Source organism: Ascaphus truei, chromosome 5, assembly GCF_040206685.1.
Source record: "Ascaphus truei isolate aAscTru1 chromosome 5, aAscTru1.hap1, whole genome shotgun sequence".
In the NCBI taxonomy this organism is placed as follows: Eukaryota; Metazoa; Chordata; class Amphibia; order Anura; family Ascaphidae; genus Ascaphus; species Ascaphus truei.
The window spans coordinates 41,647,400-41,675,072 of record NC_134487.1 but is presented as its reverse complement, the minus strand read 5'-3'; the positions used below and the strand labels follow the sequence as shown (position 1 = coordinate 41,675,072).

Below are 27,673 nucleotides of genomic sequence, written 5' to 3'. Positions count from 1 at the left end.
ATGGAACAGAAGGGGAAGAGTCTTCCTTCTATTCCACTATAGATTGCTTGTCGAGCTCAGAATGAGATCTCCCGTAGAAAATCGAGCACGAAGATAATGACATAGTAAGACCCCATGACATAGTAGCTATGGCTAATGGTTAATAAAAAACCTCCAAATATTGTTAAAGCAGGAACCACCTGTGATTGCTTTTTGTACACTTTTTAATTTTTTTTTAACATTACCTAAGTCAAACATCTCCTGGTGTACAGCCCCAACTTTTCCTCTGTGCATTCAAATTTACCTTATCTATGTAAAGTGCATTTCAATGGACCATAAGGTGCCTTACAGTTTAGCATTGCTAATTAAATCTGGGCAGTACAATTTTATACCACTAAACTAAAGAAAGTAAACCCAGTTGTGGGCACTGTGCCTCCCTACTGAATGATTATTGATATTCATTAAAAACAATCTTTATTTACACAATCATTAAAATAAATGGGGTTAAAATTAAAAAAACCGATGAAGAATAAATCCTAGTGTCAGCACTATGGTAAATGCTAGGATCTATTGAATAGGAGGGGAATCTGGACTACAATAAGGTCCAGAACACATATATCAAATGTGCATAAACCAATAATGTCCTTAATACAGCTCAACCCTGTTATAACGCGATCTGTTATAATGCGAATCCACTTATAACGCGATGCAAGCATGGCTCCCAATTTTCATATTTATGAATATTTTACAACACGATTATTAGTATCATAAATACTTTATTGTACAATCCATACAATTGTACATTATTTCTAACGCGATCCGCTTATAGCACTATGTGATTCTTTGGACCCCAAGCACAGCATTATAAGGGGGTTGAACTGTACCATGTATAGGGGAGGAGGGGGAAGGTAATAACTGGATGCAAGTGCACCTAAGTGTCTATACCCTTCACGGTTGTAATCACCCCTAAGAATAAGCATTTAGTACGTAATGTACTCCCTAGGAACAGGCTAATTAGCTTATAGATATCATAACCATATAGTTAAACCAGTAGAGACTATGCTGGAACTGTTAACATTCTAAATGTGTTGTAGTCATAGGTGTGGTCGATGTCTGATCAACAGCGTAGTCTGAATGTACTATACTAGGTATCCTCTTAAACCTTGTTAAGGTACAGTATATGGAATCACTGTGGATGATAAACAGTGAAGGAGGGATAACAGGTACAATATAAATGTAGCTGGTTTGATAAAATATTGTATATAATTAGGGATCTGTACCCTTTAATGAATATTAGCTTATAATACCCAGAGTAATCGAACAAGATAGGTGAGTAAACACTTGGACTGTAGAATACAGGTGGTTATTAAAAAATATGTAAATCATAGGGACAACCCCTCTATTCACAAAAACACAAAGTAAATGGGATTAATCCCTTCAGTAGTGTTAATATAGGGTGAGTAGAGAGAGGTTGTAGCAGTAGAAATAATAGATAGTAGACTTAGATCAGTTGATTAGTTAAGTAGTATGGAATGGAATAGTTGTTAGTGGTCATTAGATGTTTATATAACCTGTCACTCTAACTGTTACAAATATCTCATAGTATCAGAATGAGATAGATATCGGTCAGTACCCTCTATGTTTTTAATAATAGCTCTTGCCTTATGAAATTAATGAATAACCAATTTGTAAAGAAACAAATTATGTATTTGCAATGTTTGTATCAGTTCTTGGATCAATCTCTCTAAGGCTGCGCCCAGGGTTGCAGCAGCTGTGCGGAGGCGCGCTGAGGCTGAGGGAAAGCGGGTGCTTTCCCTGGCCCTGGTTAGCACGCCTTCTGGGGGCGTGTCGGGGGGCGGGCCAGTGACGTCACGGAGCTGGTTCGCCCTCATTGGGCGAACCACTCACATCACCGGCCCTGCACTCCCGTGAGCGCTTGAATCTAAAATTTTCCTAAGACCTACGCTTCCGCACGCTTGCGGAAGCGTGCGTGAGCCCCTGCTAAAGCCGCTCTCATTGCGGCTGCAGGTGCTCACTGGTAAACAAGAGAGCGCCTCAGCACGGGCACTGACCATGCCCGAGGCCTTAGGCTGGGGCCATAGAGGGGTTGTCAGTGCTGGACCATGCTGAGGCTCGCCTGCTGAAATCGGCGCGATTTCATGCCCATGCAGGCGTGATCGAAGGCGGGGGGAGACTGAGGGAGGTGGGGCAGTGACGTCCCTGGGCCAATCGCCCGCAACTCACCGACGTCAACGTCACGGCGCCGTGACGTTGACGCTGCTCCGCGCTGATTGGATGTTTTCAGCCGACAGCGCTCTGAAAAACAGCTTGGTTGTCGGCTGAAAAATCCAGCGCCTCAGCACGCCTGCGGACGCTCGTGTGAGCCCCCTCTCAAGGCATCCTCATTGAGGATGCAGGGGCTCAGCGCGGAGCGTCCGCACGGCTCCTTCTATGGACTCGGCCTAAGGCTTCATTTATAGTGCAGTCGCTCTTGGTTGCGCACACTATGACCGGCCCGATAGAGCTGCTGTATTTTGTTTGCATCGCGCGTACTATAATCGCAGACTTAGTTGCAAAATACTTGAGCTTGTTCCCTGCTAACAGTATCTGACAGTATCTAACAGTGTCTAAATTCCCCCTAACACTTGGCTCTCCCTACGGGCATGAGCGCCGAGAATTGAACAAAGCAGGGAACCACTGGCAGATCAAGAACTCCCAAATGCGGCATGTGGGAAACCCTGCTCGTGTATGTGGATCTGCCGACTCACACGTTTCGTGCATGCGAACGCTTTCTCAAGGCATAGGGGATGTCCTGAAGGGTATAGACACTTAGGTGCACTTGCATCCAGTTATTATCTTCCCCCCATCCTCCCCTATACATAGTATTAGGGACATTATTGGTTTTTGCACATTTGATAAAGGGTTTCTGGACCTTATTGTAGCCCATATTCCCCTCCTATTCAACAGATCCCAGCATTTACCATAGTGCTGACACTAGAATTTGTTCTGCAACGTTTTTTCGATTTTAACTTTCTTTAGTTTAGTTGTATTCAACCCTTTCACCAAGAGGTACACCTCCACCCCTTCCATACATATCTTAGCTGAGCAGGGGTTCCCTCCCCCAGTGTATTTATTACCAAAACTATTTTTAGACATAAATCTTAAGATTAGTTTATTTTAACTGTATTTTTTATAATATCAACAGCCTGTTATGGACAATACGGAGAGAGACTAAATGTAAGTTTTTATATATTTATTGTTGACTTGTAAAGGTTGGGGTTTTCAGGTTAAGGATTTACTCAAAGAGGAGATAATGGGTCGTCCAAAAGTGACAGGATATGATAATTGAATATTAATGTCCAATATAGGACAGACAAAAAAAGAAAGAACTCTTAATAATGGAGTGAGTAATAAAGTGAAGATACTGTAAGTGAGAAGTCTTAATAGCCAGTGGTCGACAAATCACCCAAAAATCTACTCGCCGGACAAAAAAATCTACTCGCCACCTAGTACCACACGTGTGCTGCTTGGGCCAATAGGAGCTCGCCACAATGTTAAATCCACTCGCCCGGGGCGTGCAAATGTATAGGTTTGTCGAACACTGTTAATAGCTATAATATTCCATCCTGAAGGTAGCAGTCAGTAATGTGATCCCACACTGTTGCAGCCTCATTGGTGGTATAACAATAATAGTTTTGAATAAGACAAAATAACTCATGTTTCCTTCTTGAGTAAGTCCTTAGAAGTAAATGAGCTATAAGTCCTTACCCACTCCTAGAGTTTTCTTAATGTCCTTGTGTGGCGTGACCAGCCACAGGTAGATGGATCCAAGCAGGTAATTGAAAAAAATCAGCAGCGCACAGCTAAGGGAGCCAGGTTGTAATAAAAAAAATACTTTATTTACCAATCAGACATCACCAAGGAGGTGTAAGAAAACCTACATGGAGCACCTACAGTAGCAGTGCTTTTTCAAGTGGTGCGAAACATGTAGAAGGTTTTGCTACAACTCCTTGGTGATGTCTTATTGTTAAATAAAGTATTTTTTAATTATTACAACTACAACCTGGCTCCCTTGGCTGTGCGCTGCTGATTTTTTCTATTACCTGCTTCGGATTTACTCAATCTGAGGTTGCAATGAAGGTGGCGGGTAAACTTATCATGCTTTGGCCAAAATATGCAACTAAAACCAGAAGTTTAACCCATTTGTGATAGGGTGTATAATAGTAACACTTAGGGCCAGGTAGCATGGGCCAGGTAACATGGGACAGTTTAGGCTACAGTGCAGAAATTGTCATTGTTTCTATTTTCTATTTGTATGTTTGCACAGATGCACCTTTCTGTTTTAAACTACACATCCCTAAGCACTGTACTATATAATTTTACAGCCTGGTGACACCTGGAATTCAAGTTGTGAAGCGTGCATATGTAATTCAGTGTCTGGAATGAGCGAGTGTGCACCCCGTCAGTGTGAAAAAGAGATAATTTGTGAAGAAGATGAGAAAAGGGTCCTTTTGCAACCAGGAGGCTCCTGCTGTGGATATTGTGGTACGTGTCATATTGTGACCAATTCTTGCCATACGTTTTTCTTTCCTTGGTAAGCTGATACTATAATTATGATCACGATCACAAATAGAAATTACATGTGCACTGATGCACAGGAGTTTGATCCAATAGGTTGTATAAATTGATCTTAAATCCTTGGTTTGAAATGCATTGTTGCACCTCCATCAATCTATTACACCACATGTTAGATTGCATCAACATTTATATTTTTTGTAGCATGTGTGACCCTTTTGCAAATATAAAGATGTAGCCCGTCTCCCTTTTTCCAGAGCTGGGGGAAAGAAGGCATTTTCCCACAGCTTTAGAAAGGTGACTGTTGCGGGCAGCTACAGCTGCTGTATGTTATGGAACCTGCTGCTCATGGATGCTTTGCCTGCAGCTGGAGATTGCTGCTGTCCGTTTTCCCCAGCAAGCCCTAACCATGGGGAACATAAATTGAGGTATGGGCTCAAGGAGTGGCTCAGTGAGTAAAGGCACTGGCTCAGAAAAGAACAACGAGTTTGGAGCAGAGAAGCCTGGTTCAGCTCCTTGCAACCCTGACTAAGTTACTTTATCTCCCTGTGTTTCAGGCACCAAAATAATGTAAATTGTAAACTCACCTAGGCAGGGACTGTGTCTGTAAAAATAAAAGTTCTACAGAATGTACAATGCTGCTTGTTGTGCACTATATTGTAATTGTGAAGTTTTTTCAGTCCAATTAGGCCAGCCAATCAGATATTACTATAACAGGCAATCTCTCTTTTAACAGAACCACTGACCTGTCGACATAACGGAACTGAATATGCTGTAAGTAGGATTATTAAAACATACTGTATATTATTATGTCTAGTACAATTACTGTCTCCCTGTGTTATACAGGACAATTGAAAAGTCTGTTTGATTATAATAACATATTTGATGGTGAATATTTAAAATAAAATGTAAAAAAAGTTAAACATGTTGATGTGTAATGTTAGTACAGTATGTAGCTGATTTTGCATACTCTGAGAAGCTGGAGGGCTATATACACTAGTCTAACATATGAACTCTAAATGTAAATATCACATTAATTACAATTCTTACATGTTTACAATATGGATTGTCAGAAAGTAGTAATTTATGGCAGTTCTTTCCTCTAAATTCTAATTATTCAACAGTTTTAGTTGTTGTGTAAGTGGGGACTACTGTTGGTTTACATGCTAAGGCTGTCAGTCCTGACTAAAGTGCTTAGTCTATATCTGCTGAAGAGACCGACCGAGGCGTTTTCAGCTGAAATTCCATATTGACTTTAATCGGTTGATATAGAATAAGCCCTTAAATTGGAGGTCTCTTTTTTAGCAGTCTCTCAGCTACAAAATTGGGTTAAATATGTTGTACTGTAAACAGGTACAGCAGATGCATACAGTTACATTAGAATCTCTCATAAAAACCTATAATGCTCATGTACCAGTTTTGTAGCCAAGATACTTTGGGGTTTTTAATTTACCACTTGAGCGCCCCTATTAGCATATCTATGCATCTCTGCGTTCCCCCTCAACTCCCCCCCCCCCCCCAATATTTATCTCACTGAACTGGATATGTTTATTGCCAAATCAATACTAATACACATAAGGAATAACACTCAAATACAATCCCCCTTGAGTATTTTTTTTAAAATGGGATTTGTCATTAACAATCGAGGCAATTTGCAATTGTTTGATTATAAAAAAATACATATGTTGTATATAATAAAAAACAGTGTATGTATAGGTAAGACACTTTAATAAACATATTTTATATAAACCAAAATAGTAACATGCATATTTCCGTACCATAGGTTACAGTTCATTTTTACAGTTGGGAATGTTTAGAATTTTTTTTTATTTTTACTATTTCATTCATAGGTATTTGAAATTTGGGATTTTATCATTTTATGCCATGACATATATCTGCTATTTTATTGTTCTAGATTGGACATTCCTTTAGAGATCCAGCTAATCCCTGTGTGATGTACACATGTAAGACGTCAGGTCTTGCAGTGATAGTTGACCAATGCCCAACTCAAACATACTGCAAAAAGGTACAGTACTGTATTTACCCTTTATCACCATACAGTTCAATCAGAAAATCTGTCTTTGAGGTTAAATGAGAAATTTGAGGAACAACATTTTTTGGTGGTGCAGCTTCTCAACCCCATTAGCCAATGAGTTAGGTTTCATGGTGAAAAACACGACGGGAAAAAAAAAACACAGCACAAGAGCCTGTAAACCAGTGAGATTAAAGCTATGGTAAGGAAAAGGGAGAACATTCATTTAAAAACTTGCACTATAAAATTAAGTTACCTTTCATTTATTACCCATTTTGTTCCCATATAAACACTTCCCACATTGTTTACTGACACAAGTAGAACAAAATAGCTGAAAAATACAAAGAAATGTTGTTATTAAAGTATCTGTGTTTAACGGTCTCTGTTTAACCGCTTTTTAAAAAAACCAATAACAAAATGTATATTTATGATACATTGTCACGTTTAGTCGTACATACTTTAACTTATATTACATACAACTTTCCTGTAACAATACAATGCCTAATCCCTAATGTCGTTTTATGATTAAACATTTTTTTTAATTCACCGAAGAAAAGAGGTGGTTTGGGCAAATCTTTGGTTAAGTGAAATGTTGCGTGTAATATATTGCAAATAATAACTGCAGATTTATCAAAGTAAGCATCATGCACCATGTTTTCTAAACTTTAATGGGCGGCAGACACTGTCTTATGGCATAGCACTGTTTAGTTAATGTACATCTAAACATCTATGATTTTTTCTTTAGTAAATCTAATGCTATTTATTACACCAGTTTCTCAACATGGACACAGTTACATGGAGCCCCATATGCATTTTTATGTTTACCATTTGTTATGAGGTACATTTCCTGGCATTCTTTCTTTCATTTTAATAGACAACTCTTTAAAACACTAAATGTTCTGTACACACCACTTATTACAATGTTGTGCGTGTGTGAGGGACAAAAGCATAAAAAACAAAGGCTGGTTACAGAAGGCATAAATAATTTTCTATTTTCTTTGTCTTTTTAGGCTAGTAGAAAATATGATGCAGTTGGGTGCTGTTACACTTGTAAGTGAAGTTTTGTTTTCCTATGAGAAATGATAAAATATGCATTCCTGTTCACAGATGCAGTCTTCGCCAGAGACACAAGGTCTACAAAATAAGGTTAAGGCTTAAGGAATACATACATCAGGGTACTAGCAGGTCTGCAACACCTGGGATATGCAAAACAATATTGTAAGGTGGCACAAAGACTGAGAAGTGCACAAGAGCAGCTCACATTGTCCATTCAGATCTTGAAATATGATATATACAGAAAGGGGAGGTTAATTAAACTGCAACAGTGCTGATCGGGGAACTATTGCACTGAAATGCACATTGACATCAGTGGGAATTTCAGTGTGATAGTGCCCCAGTCAGCACTATCACAGTTTAATGCATAACCCCTCATAGATTCAGGGAAACGAAATAGCTTAGAAGGCTAGTAAGAGATAAGAATTATATACTGTTGTAAAGAAATCTGAAGTTCATTTTTGATTGTGAAGTTGCTACTTGGGCAATAGAAGTCTATTGGTTTCTTAGACTGCAGTTGCCTCTTGGTAACACATTGAAACAACTTGTTACTTGTTGATACACTTTCCGTTCAGTTAGTATTTCTTCTTACCCTCAGGTAATGTGACCATTATCTTAACTTGACCCTATAGCATTAAAAACAGAATTAGGCTAAGGCCCCGGTCACGCCGCTGTAACGCGAGCCCGCGATATTGGCGGCGCGTTCAGCCGATTCCCCGGTCTGCAGCTCACTGCAGGAGGAGAGACTGGGGGGGCGTGGCGGGGGAGTGACGGGGGCGCGGCCATGACGTCACCCGGCAGGTTCGCCCTCATTGGCTGAACCGCCGGGGGGCGTGCCTAATCGCTCGACGCGAGTCCTGCTCTCAATTCTATTGAGAGCAGGAGCAGCTCTCGCCCGAGCGCTGCGGCCCCCCCTCGCAGCGGGCCCAGCGCCATTGAGGGGAGGGCTCTCGTGCGTGCAGCATCCGCCACAGCGGGCCTTAGGAGAAGTCACACTGTTATCAGGTTATTTAATTCTCCAACAAGAGTCTGCCAAGATACCTGACAAGTAGCAACATATCACATAGGATATAAGACAGAAGAAGCAGGTTAAGAGCTGAAAAATAAACAGTGCATTATTATTTTTGAATAATTTTAAACTGGGCCACATTTCACACAATTCCATGTAGTCACAGTGCTACTATAGAGAGATTAGGTTGCAATGCTTTCCTCTTTACGGAAATGTGAGATGTACTGTAGGTAATACCCCACATGTTGAAGCAGTAATCCCTTCCAACTAACTAAGTCCCGTTTTTTTAAATGTTCAGCCCAAGTATGTTTTTTTTAAACATTTTGTGTTAATAGGATTGAAGCAGGGGCTGAACCGCATGAATTTCAACTCAGTACCCAGTTTCAAGAGATACCTCCATATGGAGTGCCGGTATCTCTATTCAATTTTAATGTCACAGTAAAGCGGGCCAATACGAAGCCGCACTAGATGACATCACAGCTTCCTATTGGCCCGCATGAAGAGGGGTATTTAAAGCCGCCATTACAAGAAACCCAGCTAGCCTAGCTAGAGCTAATACCAGCACCCCATACGGAGGTAAGTATCTCACGAAGCAGGGGGTCCCCGGAGCTGAAATGAACATGGTGCAGCTCCAGAGACCCCCTGCTTCAATCCTATTGAACCCCTAAAGCTGAACAATGCTATTTTCAGATCCAGACTCCCTGGTTCCCAAGATCCGTACCAGTGAACTTACCAGTATTACTTCCTGGTTTTTAATTGGATTTAAAAGGCCATCCAATAAAAAGCCACAACAATAAAAAATGGGGGGTAAAAAAACAAGTAGGGAGGATTTCTGCTTCAAGGAACACATTTGCTAAGTAGTGCTATTCCAATACTGGAAGACAACTTACAACCAATTGAAGTGACATTTTTCAAGAGAATGTGCAGTAAAGTGTCTTATGGAATAGCACAGCTTAATAAACATGGGCCATAATATGTCATGCTAATTGTAAAGCTTTAAGACAGTGGTTCCTAACATTTTTTCAGCAGTAGCACCCTGAAGGATTTAGAAAAACTCAGGACACCCATGCGGTTCATACCTCACTCATTCTCTCTTACATGCAACACACTCACCCTCCTTTTCACACACCCACGGCAATCACCCAATCTCTTCCTACACACTCCACATTTACCCTCACACATCATACTCAGTTTTACTCAACATCCACTTTATATTTATCCTCTCTTCCCACACAGCGCACTTATCATAAACAGCACATTCACCCTCACCCTTCTCTTACTTACACCACACGTCTTCTGTACTCCACGCAAAGCATACATCTCCCTCTCCCTCCTCACACAAAGCCATCACACTCTCCTTACCACACATAGCCCACATTCCTTCCATCTCAAATGCCTAAAACATGTCAGCTGCTCATCGGGTGCCTGGCTGAGGAGAGGCTGATCTATCTCTTTATAGTGTGGGACGTGCCTTCTGAGCATTCAGTAGAGATTTCCCCCCAGGGCTGTAGCACCCTTATCAGAGGATTGCGGGACACACAAGGGTTTCCCACCATTCTGGTTGAAAAATACGGCTATAAGATATGCTATAAACGTTGCATTTGTGTTCACACATACAGTATAAAAGTTGTTGTCTGAATAGCAATATGATTCATATGGTTTTCTTTTGTGTAGGTGACACAACATGTAAACCAAACCCTGTGGTAGTAGAAATCGAAGTTACTTACGCTACTTCATTGCAGCAGAAAAAAACCACAAACTGTAAAGCTAAGGTGCCAATGGCAAAATGCATTGGAGAATGCAAAAATTCATTAAGGTAATTTATTTTTTAAATGTTTTTATTTCAACACTGTAATTGTTTTTAAATTGCCATGTACTATACAGTATGCATTGTGATTTGGAATCATGATAATAATTAATTTCATGTACTGTACATTGAAGTATACTGTTCTTTCTAGTGTGCTCTAGTCTGTGTTGTATTAGTATTTTTAGTGCTGGAATCTTATGGTAAAGGAGATTTTGGGAGCGGCAGCTGTACTGTATGTACATTGTGTAAATGTCTATGATCATTCACATTGTCAAATCTAAATAGGCAAGAAACCTACAGTATGTATAATCAAGTTTAATATTGATTTTGCAACTTAATACAGTATAAATACATTAAGAATATTTTATCAAATCTCTTCATCCGCTAAAATACCTTCAGATGGACAGGCTAGAGCTGAAGTTATATTGTTACATAGTAGATGAGGTTGAAAAAAGACATGCGTTCATCAAGTTCAACCTATGCTTAATTTAGACAACAGATACTTTATCCTATATCTGTACTTACAATATATTGATCCAGAGGAAGGCAAACAAAAAACCTCAGTGACATATCATCCAATGATATCTCATAATGGGAAATATAGATTCTTCCTGACTCCAAGAATTGGCAATCAGATTACTCCCTGGATCAACATCCTTCCCATTTTTAATTATTAGGTATATCCCTGTATACCTTTTCTTTCTAAAAAGATGACCGACCTTTTTTTGAAGATATCTATTGTATCTGCCATCACAATCTCCATGGGTAATGAATTCCACATTTTAACTGCCCTTACTGTAGAGAACCTTTCCTTTGCTGCAGGTGAAATCCCCATTCCTCCAACCTTAAGGGATGACCCTGTGTCCTTTGTACTGCCCTTGGAATGAATAATTCTTTTGAAAGCTCCTTGTACTGTCCCTGAATATATTTGTATATAGTTATCATATCCCCTCTCAGATGCCTCTTTTCTAATGTAAACAAATCTAATTTCTCTTGCCTCTCCTCATAAATCAGATTATACATCTGCTTTATTAATTTGGTGGCTCTTCCCTGCACTTCCTCTAGATCCATAATGTCTTTTCTAAGGAGTGGTGCCCACAATTGTACTCCATATTCAAGGTGTGGTCTTACTAATGCTTTGTAAAGGGGCATAATTTTGTTTACTTCCCTTCCATCCATTGCCCGTTTAATGCAAGATAAGATCTTGTTTACCTTTGTAGCTACTGCATAATTTTGGGCCCTATTGCTAAGCCTGCTGTCTACAAGCACTCCTAAATCCTTCTCCATCAATAATTCCCGTAATGTATCCCAATTTAATTTGTAAGTCGCCTGTTTATTCTTGTTTCCCAAATACATAGCCTTACATTTATCTGTATTAAACCTCATCTACCCTTTACCTGCTCAAGTTACCAGTCTACCCAAGTCCTTCTTGAGAGAAATTACATCCTGCTCTGATTCTACTACCTTACACAATTTAGTGTCATCAGCAAAGATGGAGACTCGGCTCTCTATGTCAACCTCAAGATCATTAATAAACAAGTTACAAAATGGGGTGCCAGTACAGATCCCTGAGGTATTCCAATCACAACTTTAGCCCCACCTGAAAAAATTTAATTTATGACAACTCTCTGTTCATCCTTCAACCAGTTTTCAATCCAGGTGCAAATTTTTTCACCAAGTCCAATTTGCTTTATTTTTATACTAACCTTGTGTGCAACCATATCAAAAGCCTTTGCAAAATCTAAGTAGACTGCATTACCTAGGTCTAAATTAGTACTTACCTTCTCAAAGAAACTATTAAGGTTAGTTTGGCATGATCTATCCTTCATAAATCCATGCTGACTGTTACTAATAATGTTGTTTTCCATGAGATATTCCTGAATATTATCCTGTACTAAACCTTCAAGTAGCTTCCCCACTATTGATGTCAAGCTTACAGGTCTGTAATTCCCTGGTTGTGATCTAGCTCCCCTTTTAAATAAAGGCATCACGTGTGCTTTACACCAATCTTGTGGTACTGAGCTTGTGGAAATGGAGTCCTTGAATATTAAATGTAATGGTTTGGCTATTACTGAACTTAACTCCTTAAGAACTCTTGATGTATGCCATCGGGGCCAGGTGTATTATTTACTTTAATTTTATATCGCTTGCAAATGAACCTGTCAAAGAGGCAGGAACAAAAAGGTTCCAATAGCATGCACTCTAGACTCACCCCCTGTTTTCATATGCTACTTTAATTTTTTTCAAGCCACCTATGAACTTCTTCCTAAGTTAACCAATTGTTTGTTAATATAGAGGTTATGGCTTCCTCATGCGGCACTACTATTGAAATTGATACTTCCCTGGTAAACAGAGGCGCAAAGTATTTGATTAATACCACTACTTTTCCTTACCTCCAATAATCTACCTGCCCATCTCACACCGAACGCGTCCTATATTTTCTTTTCTAATTTTTTATTATTATTAAGGTACTTAAAGAACTTTTTAGGGTGGGTTTTACTTTCACTTGCAATCCTTTTTTCATTATCCATTTTTGCTCATTTGATTGCTCTTTTGCAACTTTTGTTACATTCCTTATAATTCGGATAAGATGCCTCCATTCCTTCTGACTTTAAGGGACTCATTCACTAAACTACAATAAGCGACTTAATGCACGTTAAATGCCCATAAAGCATGATATTGCCTATTTTGCAATTCACTTTGATAACAGGGCAGTATCGCACACTAACAGCTTTTTATCAAGATTTAACACCCTGGCAAAGAATTACTATACGACAAGCCAAAAAAGCCCCAAATCACTTTTTTTTTGCCAGAAACTGCTAGTCACTAGGTAGTGATTAGCATATTGTACAGTACTTAAAATTTTTGCAATATTTTGGTGCCAGCTAAAGGCTGGTGATAAAGATATTGCAAGATGCATAAAAGCAGTTTCTTTTAGTTTTACTGCATAGGATTGGTACCGGAGGCCGTAGGGTACCCGCCGTAGACTCGCGAGGACACCCGGAGACCTATGCACTAAAAATAAAATTGCAGCCAGTTTCATTACCTTAGGGGCTAACCGCTTATTGTTATAATTCATTGATTCCCAGTGCGCTGATTTGTTTATTGTCAATTTTGTTGTTGAGCGACGTCCCTCTTTCCCTCTGAAGATCTCTCATAGGAGGTTTATGGAGTGCTCCTAAACTACCAGTAGCAAGGGGATCCTTATACTTTGAAGCTTCTCTGTGGGAGAGCCTGAGCCTGATTGTTTATATAATATATATATATATATATATATATGTGTGTATATATATATATATATTCAGAAACAGGGCATGTACAAAATAAATAAAGGTAAAGGGAGGGTGCATACTGTCCAAAAAGGTACAGAAAAATGAAAAAAGGGACAGGCACTAATATATGCAAGAAAGTGAAATTTATTGACTCAACGTTTTGGTCCCCGCTGGGACCTTTCTCTGCTATAGCAGAATGGCAGGAGGCTGCCAAGTGGATCACCCCCACCGGACTCCAGATATCATTAGAGAAGGTAGGGGATGTGTAGAGGGTGATCAGTGGGAGGCAGCAGCATTAGGAAGGATCCCTCCTCGTCTCTGAATACCAATGACCTCTAATTTCATTCATCGCTCCACCAGTCAGAGGCGGGGGGGGGGAGGGGTTTGAAGTGTAGCGGGAGAGGAGCTGGTATCCACATTTTTTTAAGTAATCACTTGGTGATCACTTTTAGTCATCTGATGTCTTATTGCTCCTCTAGATTCCCTGGGAGTTCTTAGGCACAGATTCAGCAGGTGGGGATAGTGAAGGGATTTAACAACTATTAAACTATTTTGTTTTAAAACACCTACCTAACTTGTTTTAAAATGGTGTCAATTGCCTACATTTATCCTATTGAACATTCCACTGGTCCTACGGGGGACTGCCCGCTTAACTATCATCTTTGTTAAAGGTTTAAATCACCAGTTGAATTTGTTAGGGGCTCTAAATCGGAAGTGTTTGTCAATCAAGTATCTTCTTTGCTCTTATCCCACCCTGTACTTATCAGAGAAAAATAAAGACAAGACAAGGGGGGGGGGGGACTCTGGATTTACAAGCACCTGCTGAACACACAGTGACAGGACACAAACGGGAGCAGCAAGAGGAAATCAAAAAATCAAATCCCTCCCAAGTCCAATTTTTACAAATAGATGAAAAATACTTGCCAAATTTGGATAAGAAATGTATCAATTACCCAGATAATACCCATTAAACATGTCACTGGAATTAGGTCACTTTGGTCCTTGGAGAGTTTCCTCTTTAAACATTGATTCACACACTCTCTTGGTTTGAGATTACAAATGCAGCTGGGAAATAGATGGTGCTGTACAGAATTTGTTATTGTCTTTAGCATTAACTGCTTTTTATTTGCTTTACAGATATGATTATGGTATTCATCGGGTGGTACATGAATTTTCCTGCTGCAAAGAAGATAAGTTTGAAACGAGAACAGCTGAGCTCTCTTGTGAAAATGGAGAGAAAAAGAAATATACGTTTCAATATACAACAACTTGCACATGCTTTCCTTGTTATTCCACTGCCCAGCATTGAATAGGACTCAGTATACATGTTTGCTAAAACGGAAAAACAAGTCAACTTTATTTTATGCATGCTATGAAATGATGAAAATCAGCTATCTTATAGAAACAGTGAAAGTCTTTGCTTACACAATTATTGCATGTATTGAGCATATATTTAGTTTTAAAATGAATGTTTTAGATTTCTTTCGGCTTACCAATGAAAAATGAATAAATATATTCTACAACGTTTTCTGCTTTGTATGTTATGTGCATATTAATTACAAACACACACACATATATATATATATATATATATATATATATATATATATATATATATATATATATATATATATATATATATACATATATATATATACACACACACACACAAACACACACACACACACACACACACATATATATATATACAGATCTAACATAATTCAACAGCATTTTGAGCCCTATTGAGAGCAGGTAATAAAAATATTATTAAAAGTAAAGGGGAAATAGAAAGATAGAGGAGGAAAATGAGAGAAAAAAACAGAAATGAAGACAGAAATCCTATGTGAGGGAATTGCTATTATCAGTGGTCGACAAATCACAAAAAAATCTACTCGCCGCCTAGTATTAAACGTGTGCTGCTTGGGCCAATAGGAGCTCGCCACGATGTTAAATCCACTCGCCCGGGGCGAGCAAATGTATAGGTTTGTCGAACACTGGCTATTATCATTTATTTATAACGTGTTCTGTAGCGCAGTACAATGGGGTTGTAGGACGAAAACAATATAATATCAAACATTAACATACATTGTTACAGTACGTGAGGTAGACTCTGTCCCAATTAGCTTATAATCTATAAGGAAGGGTAAGTGGAAACATAAGATACAGGGGGTAAGAAGGTTGGTGGGTTTCGGGTAGCTGCTTGTTGTTTGAAGAAGTTGACATTGGGAAGAAATAAGTGGGATTGTGCAGAAGAAGAGCTGTAATTACTGGGTAACATGTGAAGATGGAAATGCTTCACTATACATCTCAAATACTGTATCCAAGACCAATAACAGAGCAGCTGTAACATCAGCAAAGAATAAGAAAAGAGGAAGACATGAGGTGGCAGGCAAGACATAAAATATGAAAACAGGAAAATTAAAGAGAGAAAAAGTGAGGTGGAGACAAATATATGTGAAAATACCAGACATAGTGAACAGACACACAGAAATACACCTTTAGCCTAATGGAGTTTGCGTTGTTAGTGAGTGTTACTGTCATGTGGTGTGGTGTGGTGTGGTGTCTCTGAAGGAGAACTGGAGTCTAGTGGGCTGCCTGAGGCAAATGGTTAGCAGGCACCTAGTGTTGCTGAGCCTCAATTGTCCCTAATGTGACTGTCATCTGTCTATAATCCTATAACATCTATATAATGCGCAAGGAAGAGCACAGCATGGAGCAGAAGTAATGTCTACACAGTTCCCTCCACACCAATTATCAGGAGGCCGGCTGATGATAATTACTGGCAGACTTTACACAGTGACAGTGAGGAGGAGAATCATGAACAACCTTCCTCAACCTCTGAGTGTGGAAAGATACAAGCGCAAAAAGGAATGAATGCTGACCTGGCTCTAGCAGCACTTATATATATATATATATATATATTTATATTCATGTATGTTTGGCAATAATAGTGAACTTTTGCAAAACTGTTTACAAAGCCAGACATTTGCACACCTATGACAAAAATAGAGAGCATTAATATAAATCAATTTAAATCAAAATACGTAAACAAAACATTGTTAGTAAGTACAAATACTACAACATGATGGGCTAGTCATAGAGGGACATTTGAATAAGTCCCCAACTAATTATCTATGGGAAGACATAAAAAATGGAAGGAATCAACTACTTTCCAAAATCATCTTAGTTATAATTATTTATTTAATCTTCATGTATGAAGAGCAGCTATCTCTTGATACCGGCCAACAGGGAAAAGGAGGGAAATCTGAAAGCACTGCTCAACAGAAAAAAAAGAGAAATGTGCCAATCCCTAAAATATGGCACTATCAGGCTCAGTATAACCAAGCCCCCAAAAGCAGCGCATAGCAAATAAAAATGAACAGAAGCCGCTTCCTCATTCAGGGGCTATTAGACCTACAAGAAAAATTATTCATTTGTTCCAAAAGTTAGAATAGAGAAACGCACAATTCAAATGTACAATATGCAGCACAATTATTAAAACATATAAAAGCTTCCGACTTTATATTACTTGTTATTACTTCAGTGACCCCATAATAAACCAACTTATACGATCGCAGATACCGTAATGAGAACTGAAATGTCAAGACACAACCTTTGTGGTCTGAGTGTATATAAACCATATAAGCTAGACTGACCGGTCGCATATTAAGTTAATGTGTACATGCTGACAACATTGAATCTTTGTGCAGAGCACCCAAAATGTCACGCGGAATAAGACATACCCACAGATACATGAAAAAAAAAAAAACTATGTTCACAACAATTTTTGGAGTGATAATAAATATAAAATAATACCAAGACAGATATCGAGTTCATAGAATGAGGGTAAAAGGGAACTCTTAAGTCCATGCAACCAGACCACAAACCGATAGACATTCCATAGTAGGAAACTACTTCTGTTGATGTCGGGGATCGAGAGGAACGAAGCCGCCAAACAGCCTCAATGTGCATTTTGCCCAAGCTTCTTCTCGAGACTGGTGCATTTAGCTGCGTAACAAATTTTTGTAGGCCATTCTGCTTGACGTCACAAAATATACCACAAAAGAAAACAAAAAGAATGATTAAAACCATACAATACAATGCAGAGTAAACCTATCATAGAAACATTGAAAACTGATGTGTTTCATTAAGACCAGCAGCCATACTGTAAGTGAACCAAGTCTAGCAATCCACTGGCACTCTTTTGCTAACAGACTTTTTTCCCATCTAAATCGCTGCCCTGGATACCTAGTCAGATCCGTTCTATAACTGAGAGACCTCCCACATCAGAATCATGGAATTCCCAACTATGTCTAAGGACTGAGGCCAATTTCTTACAGTGTTGCCTATCCAGAGCAGCATTTTTTATATTCCTAGTATGCTCCAACACGAGATATCTCCATTCTCCAGAGTTCATACCAATATACATTTTTTGACAAGGACACTCCGTTAAAGTGGAGTTAGTATCACTCTAGGTTAAAACCCCCCCCCCAAAAAAAACGGGTTTTATTAACTCAATTTTAAGATGGGATACATCAACAATTAATACCAGATGCGATATTTGGGCCCAATTAATTAGGAGTTAATTACCACATCATGATCATTGTAATAGTATTTTTATCATAGGCTTCTATAATAACTATTATTACAGAAGTCTATGAACGAAATAACAGTAACCCGTTGGATGCCTATGGTTACCAAGGTATTCCACAGGCATCAGATGAGTTAAAACATAAAAGAAAAGACACTATCTAACCCTGTTGGTCACCTGAGTGGCTAGCAAAGTATTGCCATGCAATGTAATATGGCATATTGCATGTGAATTTGAAACAAAGGTCAATAACACAACCTTGAAATAAAAAAACGTTCTTAATATAATTTAATAAATTAAAATTAGACATAAGACTAACAAAGAAACAAAAACAAAAAATGACTGAGAAGGATAGGATCAGTAACAATAAACTTGCAGAAGAACCAAAGCAGCATTGTTCAAAATATGTCAGAGGAACAAGGCCATGTAACAAGCAGCGGAAATAAATAACATGTGGATTTGGGTGTTTGAAAAAGGAGATATCGTAAGACAGTGGTTTTGAAATGAGGTTCCATTTCCTCAGAACCTTTGGGTTTTCAAGGCGTTCATAAAGGGTTCCCTGCAATTTTCAGGTATTTGAAAATATTACCAAATACAGAGGAATTTCTAATGCACCTGATCTCAGGCGCTATTAGAGAGGTTTGGGGTTCGTTACACTGCATCTGATCTCAGATATGCAATTAGAGAGGGTTTGGGGTTCCTTACAATGCATCTTATCTCACACTCGCTATTAGAGAGGGTTGGGGATCCTTACAATGCATCTTATCTCAGAGGTGCTATTGGAGAGGGTTGGGGTTCCTCAGAATCTCACAATATCATTAGAGACTTCATTAACCAAAATAAAAAGGTTGAAAAACACTGTTTTAAGATTACTCCATTCCGATAGTAAGGGATTATATAACATGCAACTCCATCATGAACAATCAATGATGGTGCACCACAATACAACCCCAAACTTAAAAAAAGGTCTGGTGCAAGCAGTGTCAGAAGCTACAGTAGTACACAATACACATCACATCAGTGTATTGACAGTCAAAATAATTTATTGTTCTGTAGTAACAGACTCCTGACAGAAAAGGATGAGATAAAGGAGCGATAGAAAGACAAAGTAGGCCTGAGGAATTTATTTTTACATTCTACATTGGGACTTGCGTTTAGGATGAGGATGAGGATGGAGAGGACGAAGGTGCCCCATCACCATTCTTGATAAGCCATAACAAAAGGAACCAGAACATTAGCGCGCTCTGAGGCTGGCCACAACCGCTCCAAACGGTGGAATTGCAGTCTCGAATGCTCGCTGATGACCAAGGGCATAACTATAGCCCGAGTAGCTCGGGCAAAGCCCGGGGCCCACGCTCTTGGGGGGCCCGATCTCCCTCCCCCTGTCGGTGGCACATTGCTGGGCCTGAGATGCAGTAGGAAGAAAGCACATAGGGAAATCCCTTCCTCTGCAGGTGGGTGGGGCCTGGGTCAGGGGGCGGGGCTTTGTGTTACAGCAGGAAGGATAGAGGGGAAATCCCTTCCTCTGCAGAGCCTCTGTAGGTGGGTGGGGCTTAGGTCAGGGAACAGGGCCTCAAGTAGAGCAGTGTGGGGATGGAGCTGTAGCCTGAGAGAAAGGCTGGGAAAGGGAGGGGAAGGGTTAAATCACAGGGGTAAAAACAGACATGAAAAGGAAAAAGACAGAAAAGAAGTGATACAAAGAGTACAAGAGAGAAATACATAAGAGGGAAAAGAAAGATATGAGGGGGAGAAAAGACAGAGAGGTGTGAGTGGGGCAAAGAGAGAGAGATAGAGAGACATGAGGAGGAGAAAAGAGAGAGAGACATGAGGGGGAGCAAATAGAGACAGACATGAGGGGGGGCAAACATAGAGAGAGAGAGAGACATGATGGGGAGCAAAGAGGGAGACGCAGAGGAGGAGAAAAGAGTGAGAAACAAAGTGGAAAGAGAGACAGATATGAATGGCAGAAGAGAGTGAGACATGAGTGGGAAAAAATAAAGAAAGAAATGAAGGGGAAAGAGAGACAGAAATGAGGGAAGTAAAGAGAGAGAGACATGAGGGGAGAAAACAGTGAGAGAGACATGAGGGGGAGAAAAGAGAGAGACATGAGGGGAGAAAAGAGAGAGAGAGGCATGAGGGGAGAAAAGAGAGAAAGACATGAGGGGGAGAAAGGAGAGAGAGACATAAGGCAGAGCAGAGAGAGAGAGACACGAGGGGGAGAAAAGAGAAGGATGGGAGAAAAGAGGGAGACACGAGGGGAAAAGAGAGACAGATGGGAATGGGAGAAGATAGAGAGAGAAAGAGAGAGAGAGAGGCATGAAAAGCAGAAAAGAGAGAGAGAAACATGAGGGGAAAAGAGACATAAGGGGAGAAGAGAGAGAAAAGAGAGAAAGATATGAGGGGGAGAAAAGAGAGACAGACATGAGGGGAAAAGAGAGAGAGAGAGAGACATGAGTGGGAGAAAAGAGAGAGAGAGATGTGGGTAAAAAAGAGAGACAAGCATGTGAGAAGTAAAGAGAGACTTGTCCGGGATGGGAAGGGAGCGAAGATAGCAGGGATACACCATGAAAAATAAAAAATAAATGCATACAATAGTGTAATAAGTTCTTTTCAATCTGGATAAAACATGTATGTCTTGGCTCTATAGCAATGCCTACTTACAGCAGGTCAAAAGGTAAAAAGCATTGATCTACACAGCAGGTAGAAAGGTGTCAGGATCTTCAGGAACAACAGCCCAGGTTTACAGCATAAGAAATCAGCACCTCAGCTCAGACGTCAGTAGATGTGAGTGGATCAGAGACTTGAGGCAAATGGAGTGCTGGTTCAGTGTGGAGCAGCTCACCCGGGGATCTTCTCCTTAGACTCACAACAGACCGGGTGGGAGATGGCGTCTGACGTCACATCCGCTGTTGGGGTGACGGCATCCGGTCTTGGAGGCAAACGGTGGGGGAACTCAGCAACTCTGAAGCCTTCAGTAGAAAGAGCAGCTGCAGCAATGAAAGTGGCTCTACGCGTTTCGTCGTACTAGACAACTTCCTCAGGAGCCATTCAGGGAGGGAGGATAAAAGACATGAGGGGGGAAATAAGATAAATACATGAGGGGAGAACAGAGAAAGAATGAGATGAGCAGTGTGTGAAGAGAAAGACATGGCGGGGGGAGATAAAGTAATGCTGGGGGTGGAGAGAGACATGCTTGGGGGGAGGAAAGAGACATACTGTGTGTGGAGGAGAGAGAAAGGCATGCTGGGGAGAGGAGAGAGACATGCTGGGGGAAGGGAGAGGAGAGAAAGATGTGGGGGAGAAGGGGCAGAGATGATGAGGAGGAGAGATGATGAGGAGGAGGGGGACAGAAGATGAGGAAGAGGAGAGATGATGAGGAGGAGTGGGAGAGATGATGAGGAGGAGGGAGAGAGATGATGATGAGGGGAGAGATGATGATGAGGAGGAAGGGAACAGATGATGAGGAAGGGGAGAGATGATGAGGAGGAGGGGAGAGATGATGAGGAGGAGGGGGACAGAAGATGAGGAAGGGGAGAGATGATGAGGAGGAGTGGGAGAGATGATGAGGAGGAGGGAGAGAGATGATGATGAGGGGAGAGATGATGATGAGGAAGGGAACAGATGATGAGGAGGGGGAGAGATGATGATGAGGAGGCAGAGAGAAGGGGGATGGGGAGAGATGATGATGATGAGGAGGGGTAGAGATAATGAGGAGGAGGGGGAGAGATGATGATGAGGGGAGAGATGATGAGGAGAAAGGGTACAGATGATTTGGAAGGGGAGAGATGATGAGGAGGTGGAGAGATGAGGAGGGGGAGAGATGATGATGAGGAGGGGTAGAGATGATGAGGAGGAGGGGGAGAGATGATGATGAGGGGAGAGATGATGATGAGGAGGAAGGGTACAGATGATGATGAGGGGAGAGATGATGATTAGGAGGAAGGGTACAGATGTTTAGGAAGGGGAGAGATGATGAGGAGGAGGCGGAGGGATGAGGAAGGGGAGAGATGATGATGATGAGGAGGGGTAGAGATAATGAGGAGGAGGGGGAGAGATGATGAGGGGAGAGATGATGATGAGGAGAAAGGGTACAGATGATTAGGAAGGGGAGAGATGAGAAAAGAGAGAAAGATATGAGGGGGAGAAAAGAGAGACAGACATGAGGGGAAAAGAGAGAGAGAGAGAGACATGAGTGGGAGAAAAGAGAGAGAGAGATGTGGGTAGAAAAGAGAGACAAGCATGTGAGAAGTAAAGAGAGAGACATGATGGGGATAAAAGAGAGAGAGACATGAGGGGGAGAGAAGACAGAGATAGACATGAGGGGTAGAAAACAGAAACAGATATCATGTGGAGTAAAGAGATACAGACATGAGTGGGAGAAAAGAGACATGAAGAAGAGAAAAAAGAGAGAGGGACACGAGGGGGAAAGGGGAAGGAAAAGAGAAAAATATACTGGGAAAAGAAACCTCAGGTTGTTAGAGAGGATGACATGAAGGGGAAAATATGTGGGGGATTAAATAAAGAGAATGGCATGTGTGAGAAAAGAGAAGAGGGAGGATAAAAGACATGAGGGGGGAAATAAGATAAATACATGAGGGGAGAACAGAGAAAGAATGAGATGAGCAGTGTGTGAAGAGAAAGACATGGCGGGGGGAGATAAAGTAATGCTGGGGGTGGAGAGAGACATGCTTGGGGGGAGGAAAGAGACATTCTGTGTGTGGAGGAGAGAGAAAGGCATGCTGGGGAGAGGAGAGAGACATGCTGGGGGAAGGGAGAGGAGAGAAAGATGTGGGGGAGAAGGGGCAGAGATGATGAGGAGGAGAGATGATGAGGAGGAGGGGGACAGAAGATGAGGAAGAGGAGAGATGATGAGGAGGAGTGGGAGAGATGATGAGGAGGAGGGAGAGAGATGATGATGATGGGAGAGATGATGATGAGGAGGAAGGGAACAGATGATGAGGAAGGGGAGAGATGATGAGGAGGAGGGGAGAGATGATGAGGAGGAGGGGGACAGAAGATGAGGAAGGGGAGAGATGATGAGGAGGAGTGGGAGAGATGATGAGGAGGAGGGAGAGAGATGATGATGAGGGGAGAGATGATGATGAGGAAGGGAACAGATGATGAGGAGGGGGAGAGATGATGATGATGAGGCAGAGAGAAGGGGGATGGGGAGAGATGATGATGATGAGGAGGGGTAGAGATAATGAGGAGGAGGGGGAGAGATGATGATGAGGGGAGAGATGATGAGGAGAAAGGGTACAGATGATTTGGAAGGGGAGAGATGATGAGGAGGTGGAGAGATGAGGAGGGGGAGAGATGATGATGAGGAGGGGTAGAGATGATGAGGAGGAGGGGGAGAGATGATGATGAGGGGAGAGATGATGATGAGGAGGAAGGGTACAGATGATGATGAGGGGAGAGATGATGATTAGGAGGAAGGGTACAGATGTTTAGGAAGGGGAGAGATGATGAGGAGGAGGCGGAGGGATGAGGAAGGGGAGAGATGATGATGATGAGGAGGGGTAGAGATAATGAGGAGGAGGGGGAGAGATGATGAGGGGAGAGATGATGATGAGGAGAAAGGGTACAGATGATTAGGAAGGGGAGAGATGAGAAAAGAGAGAAAGATATGAGGGGGAGAAAAGAGAGACAGACATGAGGGGAAAAGAGAGAGAGAGAGAGACATGAGTGGGAGAAAAGAGAGAGAGAGATGTGGGTAGAAAAGAGAGACAAGCATGTGAGAAGTAAAGAGAGAGACATGATGGGGAGAAAAGAGAGAGAGACATGAGGGGGAGAGAAGACAGAGATAGACATGAGGGGTAGAAAACAGAAACAGATATCATGTGGAGTAAAGAGATACAGACATGAGTGGGAGAAAAGAGACATGAAGAAGAGAAAAAAGAGAGAGGGACACGAGGGGGAAAGGGGAAGGAAAAGAGAAAAATATACTGGGAAAAGAAACCTCAGGTTGTTAGAGAGGATGACATGAAGGGGAAAATATGTGGGGGATTAAATAAAGAGAATGGCATGTGTGAGAAAAGAGAAGAGGGAGGATAAAAGACACGAGGGGGGAAATAAGATAAATACAAGAGGGGAGAACAGAGAAAGAATGAGATGAGCAGTGTGTGAAGAGAAAGACATGGCGGGGGGAGATAAAGTAATCCTGGGGGTGGAGAGAGACATGCTTGGGGGGAGGAAAGAGACATTCTGTGTGTGGAGGAGAGAGAAAGGCATGCTGGGGAGAGGAGAGAGACATGCTGGGGGAAGGGTGAGGAGAGAAAGATGTGGGGGAGAAGGGGCAGGGATGATGAGGAGGAGAGATGATGTGTAGGAAGGGAACAGATGATGAGGAAGGGGAGAGATGATGAGGAGGAGGGGGAGAGATGATGATGAGGGGAGAGATGATGAGGAGGAGGAAGGGAACAGATGATGATGAGGAGGCAGAGAGAAGGGGGATGGGGAGAGATGATGATGATGAGGAGGGGTAGAGATAATGAGGAGGAGGGGGAGAGATGATGATGAGGTGAGAGATGATGATGAGGAGAAAGGGTACAGATGATTAGGAAGGGGAGAGATGATGAGGAGGTGGAGAGATGAGGAGGGGGAGAGATGATGATGAGGAGGGGTAGAGATGATGAGGAGGAGGGGGAGAGATGATGATGAGGGGAGAGATGATGATGAGGAGGAAGGGTACAGATGATTAGGAAGGGGAGAGATGATGATGAGGAGGCGGAGGGATGAGGAAGGGGAGAGATGATGATGATGAGGAGGGGTAGAGATAATGAGGAGGAGGGGGAGAGATGATGATGAGGAGAAAGGGTACAGATGATTAGGAAGGGGAGAGATGATGAGGAGGTGGAGAGATGAGGAGGGGGAGAGATGATGATGAGGAGGGGTAGAGATGATGAGGAGCAGGGGGAGAGATGATGATGAGGGGTGAGATGATGAGGGGAGAGATGATGATGAGGAGGAAGGGTACAGATGATGATGAGGGGAGAGATGATGATGAGGAGGAAGGGTACAGATGATTAGGAAGGGGAGAGATGATGATAAGGAGGCGGAGGGATGAGGAAGGAGAGAGATGATGATGATGAGGAGGGGTAGAGATAATGAGGAGGAGGGGGAGAGATGATGATGAGGGGAGAGATGATGATGAGGAGGAGGAGGGGAAGATATTAGGAGGAGGAGGGGGAGAGATGATGAGGAAGAGGAGGAGGGGAGAGATGATGAGGATGTGGAGGGATGATGAGAGAGAGGATAAGGGAGAGGATGGGGGAGGGAGAAAAAATTGCAGTCAGAATTCATATTAATGGGGCTCTGCAAAATGTTACATGAGGGGAGAACAGAGAAATAATTAGATGAGCGGTGTAGAAGAGAAAAACATAGTGGGGGATAGAAAGTAATGCAGGGGTGGATTGAGACATGCTTGGGGGAGTGGAGAGAGAGAAGCATGATGTGGGGGAGGAGAGAGAGATTCTATGGAGGGAGGAGAGAGAAAGGCATGCTCGAGGGGAAAGGAGAGAGACATGCTGGGGGGGGGGTAGGAGATAGACATGCTGGAGGAGAGGAGAGATGCTGGGGAAAGGGGAGAGAGACATGCTGAAGAGGAGAGAGAAATGCTGGGGGGGAGAAGAGAGAGACATGCTGGAGGGAGTTGAGAGAGACATGCTGGGGGGAGAGGGGAGAGACATGCTGGGGGAAGAGAGAGGAGAGAAAGATGTTGAGGCCGCTATACTATTGCAACAGATGCAAGAAGGCACCAGGCCTAAGCAGACAGTTACTCTTACACGAAAGGCCCATGAGAAATATGAAGCTGACGTTGACGCACACCATGACAAGTTAGAAAAGGCCTCGGAAAAAACTGAACTTGAAATGTCAGTCATTGACCACACTGTTAGGTACGGTTTTGTTTTATACACTTTTCTGTCTCTGATTTCCCCATTTCCCCCTTTCCTCTCTCTGACCATCACCTCATCTCATTTTCTGTCTCTCACTTTTCCCCTTCTCCATCTCCCCCTCGTTTCTGCAGAAACCTGCGCTCTATTAACCTACCAGCTTTTGATTCCACTTTACGCCCCTCCCTCTCCTCTCTCAGTTCTGCTCCAGACCCTGAAAACCTGGTCAGGAACTATCCATATGAAAAGAGACTAAAAAAGTCCATCCCATGGCTCTAACCTCTATATCAGCCCATATAAAGGAATCAATAGATAGAATATTTCCTGAGGGCACCAATAGCCACAACAAGCAGACTCAGCAATTGAAAGGTTCAAAAAGTCTTGAAGGTAAACACAGATGGCACTGTGTCCCAATAATCAAGCAAATGAACAACAGAATAAAGTTCAATATAAGAGTAGCCAGCTCCCCCCTTCAGTTGCGGACCCCCCCTCCGAGTACTCACTGCAGCCGTTCGCGGGGAGGTGTGGGGGCATGTGCGCGCTCAGCGCACTCTCCTCAGATGCGGCCGGTTGCCGGGGATGCGTGCGGATGGTTGCCGGGGAAGCGGTCGCGTTGCGAGGCTCCCGGCGGCTCCCGATGCAGGGCGCCGCCATTGCTCATTGCCTCGCGCATGCACAGTAAGACCGAGGCGATGGGAGGCACAGACTCAGCTCGCACATGCGCAGAACAAGCGCGCGAGATGCAGCAAATCACGGGAGGGCTCACAGCAGGGACTACAGATCCCATGAGCCTTAGGGGACCCCACGTGACACCAGGGAGCCAATAGGGCTACAGTATCTCCCTGCTCACAGATAGATACATTTCGCGGGGTTTTGCAGCTAGGCAGTCGGCGTCGGGAGCAGCTAGGGGAAGGAGGTAGGGTGCAGGAGTCAGTGACTCCCTGCACTAGGCCAGCAGCCCCCTAGGCCCCAGATAGCCCTGAGCCCAAGTAGTATTAAGTGTTGTAGGGACAGGCCCCAGGTTAGGGACCCTGCCCCTTACTATCCAGAGCCAGTTAGGGACACAGCGGACTCTGCGCTTCCATCCAGAGGCTTGGGATCAAGCCTGCTCAGCAGAGAGAGCGGAACCGCACCAAGGGTGGACCGCCCTCACAGATCTTCTCACCGGAGGAACCGGACATCACTATAAAGCTCGTCTGATCCTTTGTGAAGAGTCTTTAACGCCCAGGTGCCGTCGCACTGGGCAGGTAATGTTACGCACGTGCACACACAAGAGTACTCTCACAGCGCTGACCACGGGACAAGGGGGGTTATTCTGTGGACACGGTGTGGGGGTACACAGTGCTGGGTATGGGGATTATGCAATATCCTTATGCAGTGCTAACCGTTAATGTGTTTAGGGAATGTTATGCTTATATATATGCAGTAAAGCCTGTTCTGTTTTACAACTGTTTGCT

At 42.3% G+C, this 27,673-nt stretch overlaps 1 protein-coding gene across 1 annotated transcript in view; it reads left to right on the top strand.

Annotated features, from left to right (window-relative positions):
• Positions 1-15,254, top strand: part of LOC142494637 (integumentary mucin B.1-like) — a 64,862-nt gene extending 49,608 nt beyond the window's left edge. The window contains exons 15-21 of the mRNA XM_075599070.1: positions 3,185-3,216; positions 4,365-4,524; positions 5,291-5,328; positions 6,470-6,580; positions 7,597-7,636; positions 10,323-10,464; positions 14,865-15,254. Coding sequence (XP_075455185.1) covers positions 3,185-3,216; positions 4,365-4,524; positions 5,291-5,328; positions 6,470-6,580; positions 7,597-7,636; positions 10,323-10,464; positions 14,865-15,036 — 695 coding nt within the window. The 3' untranslated portion in view covers positions 15,037-15,254. The remainder of the gene's footprint in view (positions 1-3,184; positions 3,217-4,364; positions 4,525-5,290; positions 5,329-6,469; positions 6,581-7,596; positions 7,637-10,322; positions 10,465-14,864) is intronic.
• Positions 15,255-27,673: the final 12,419 nt, after the last annotated feature.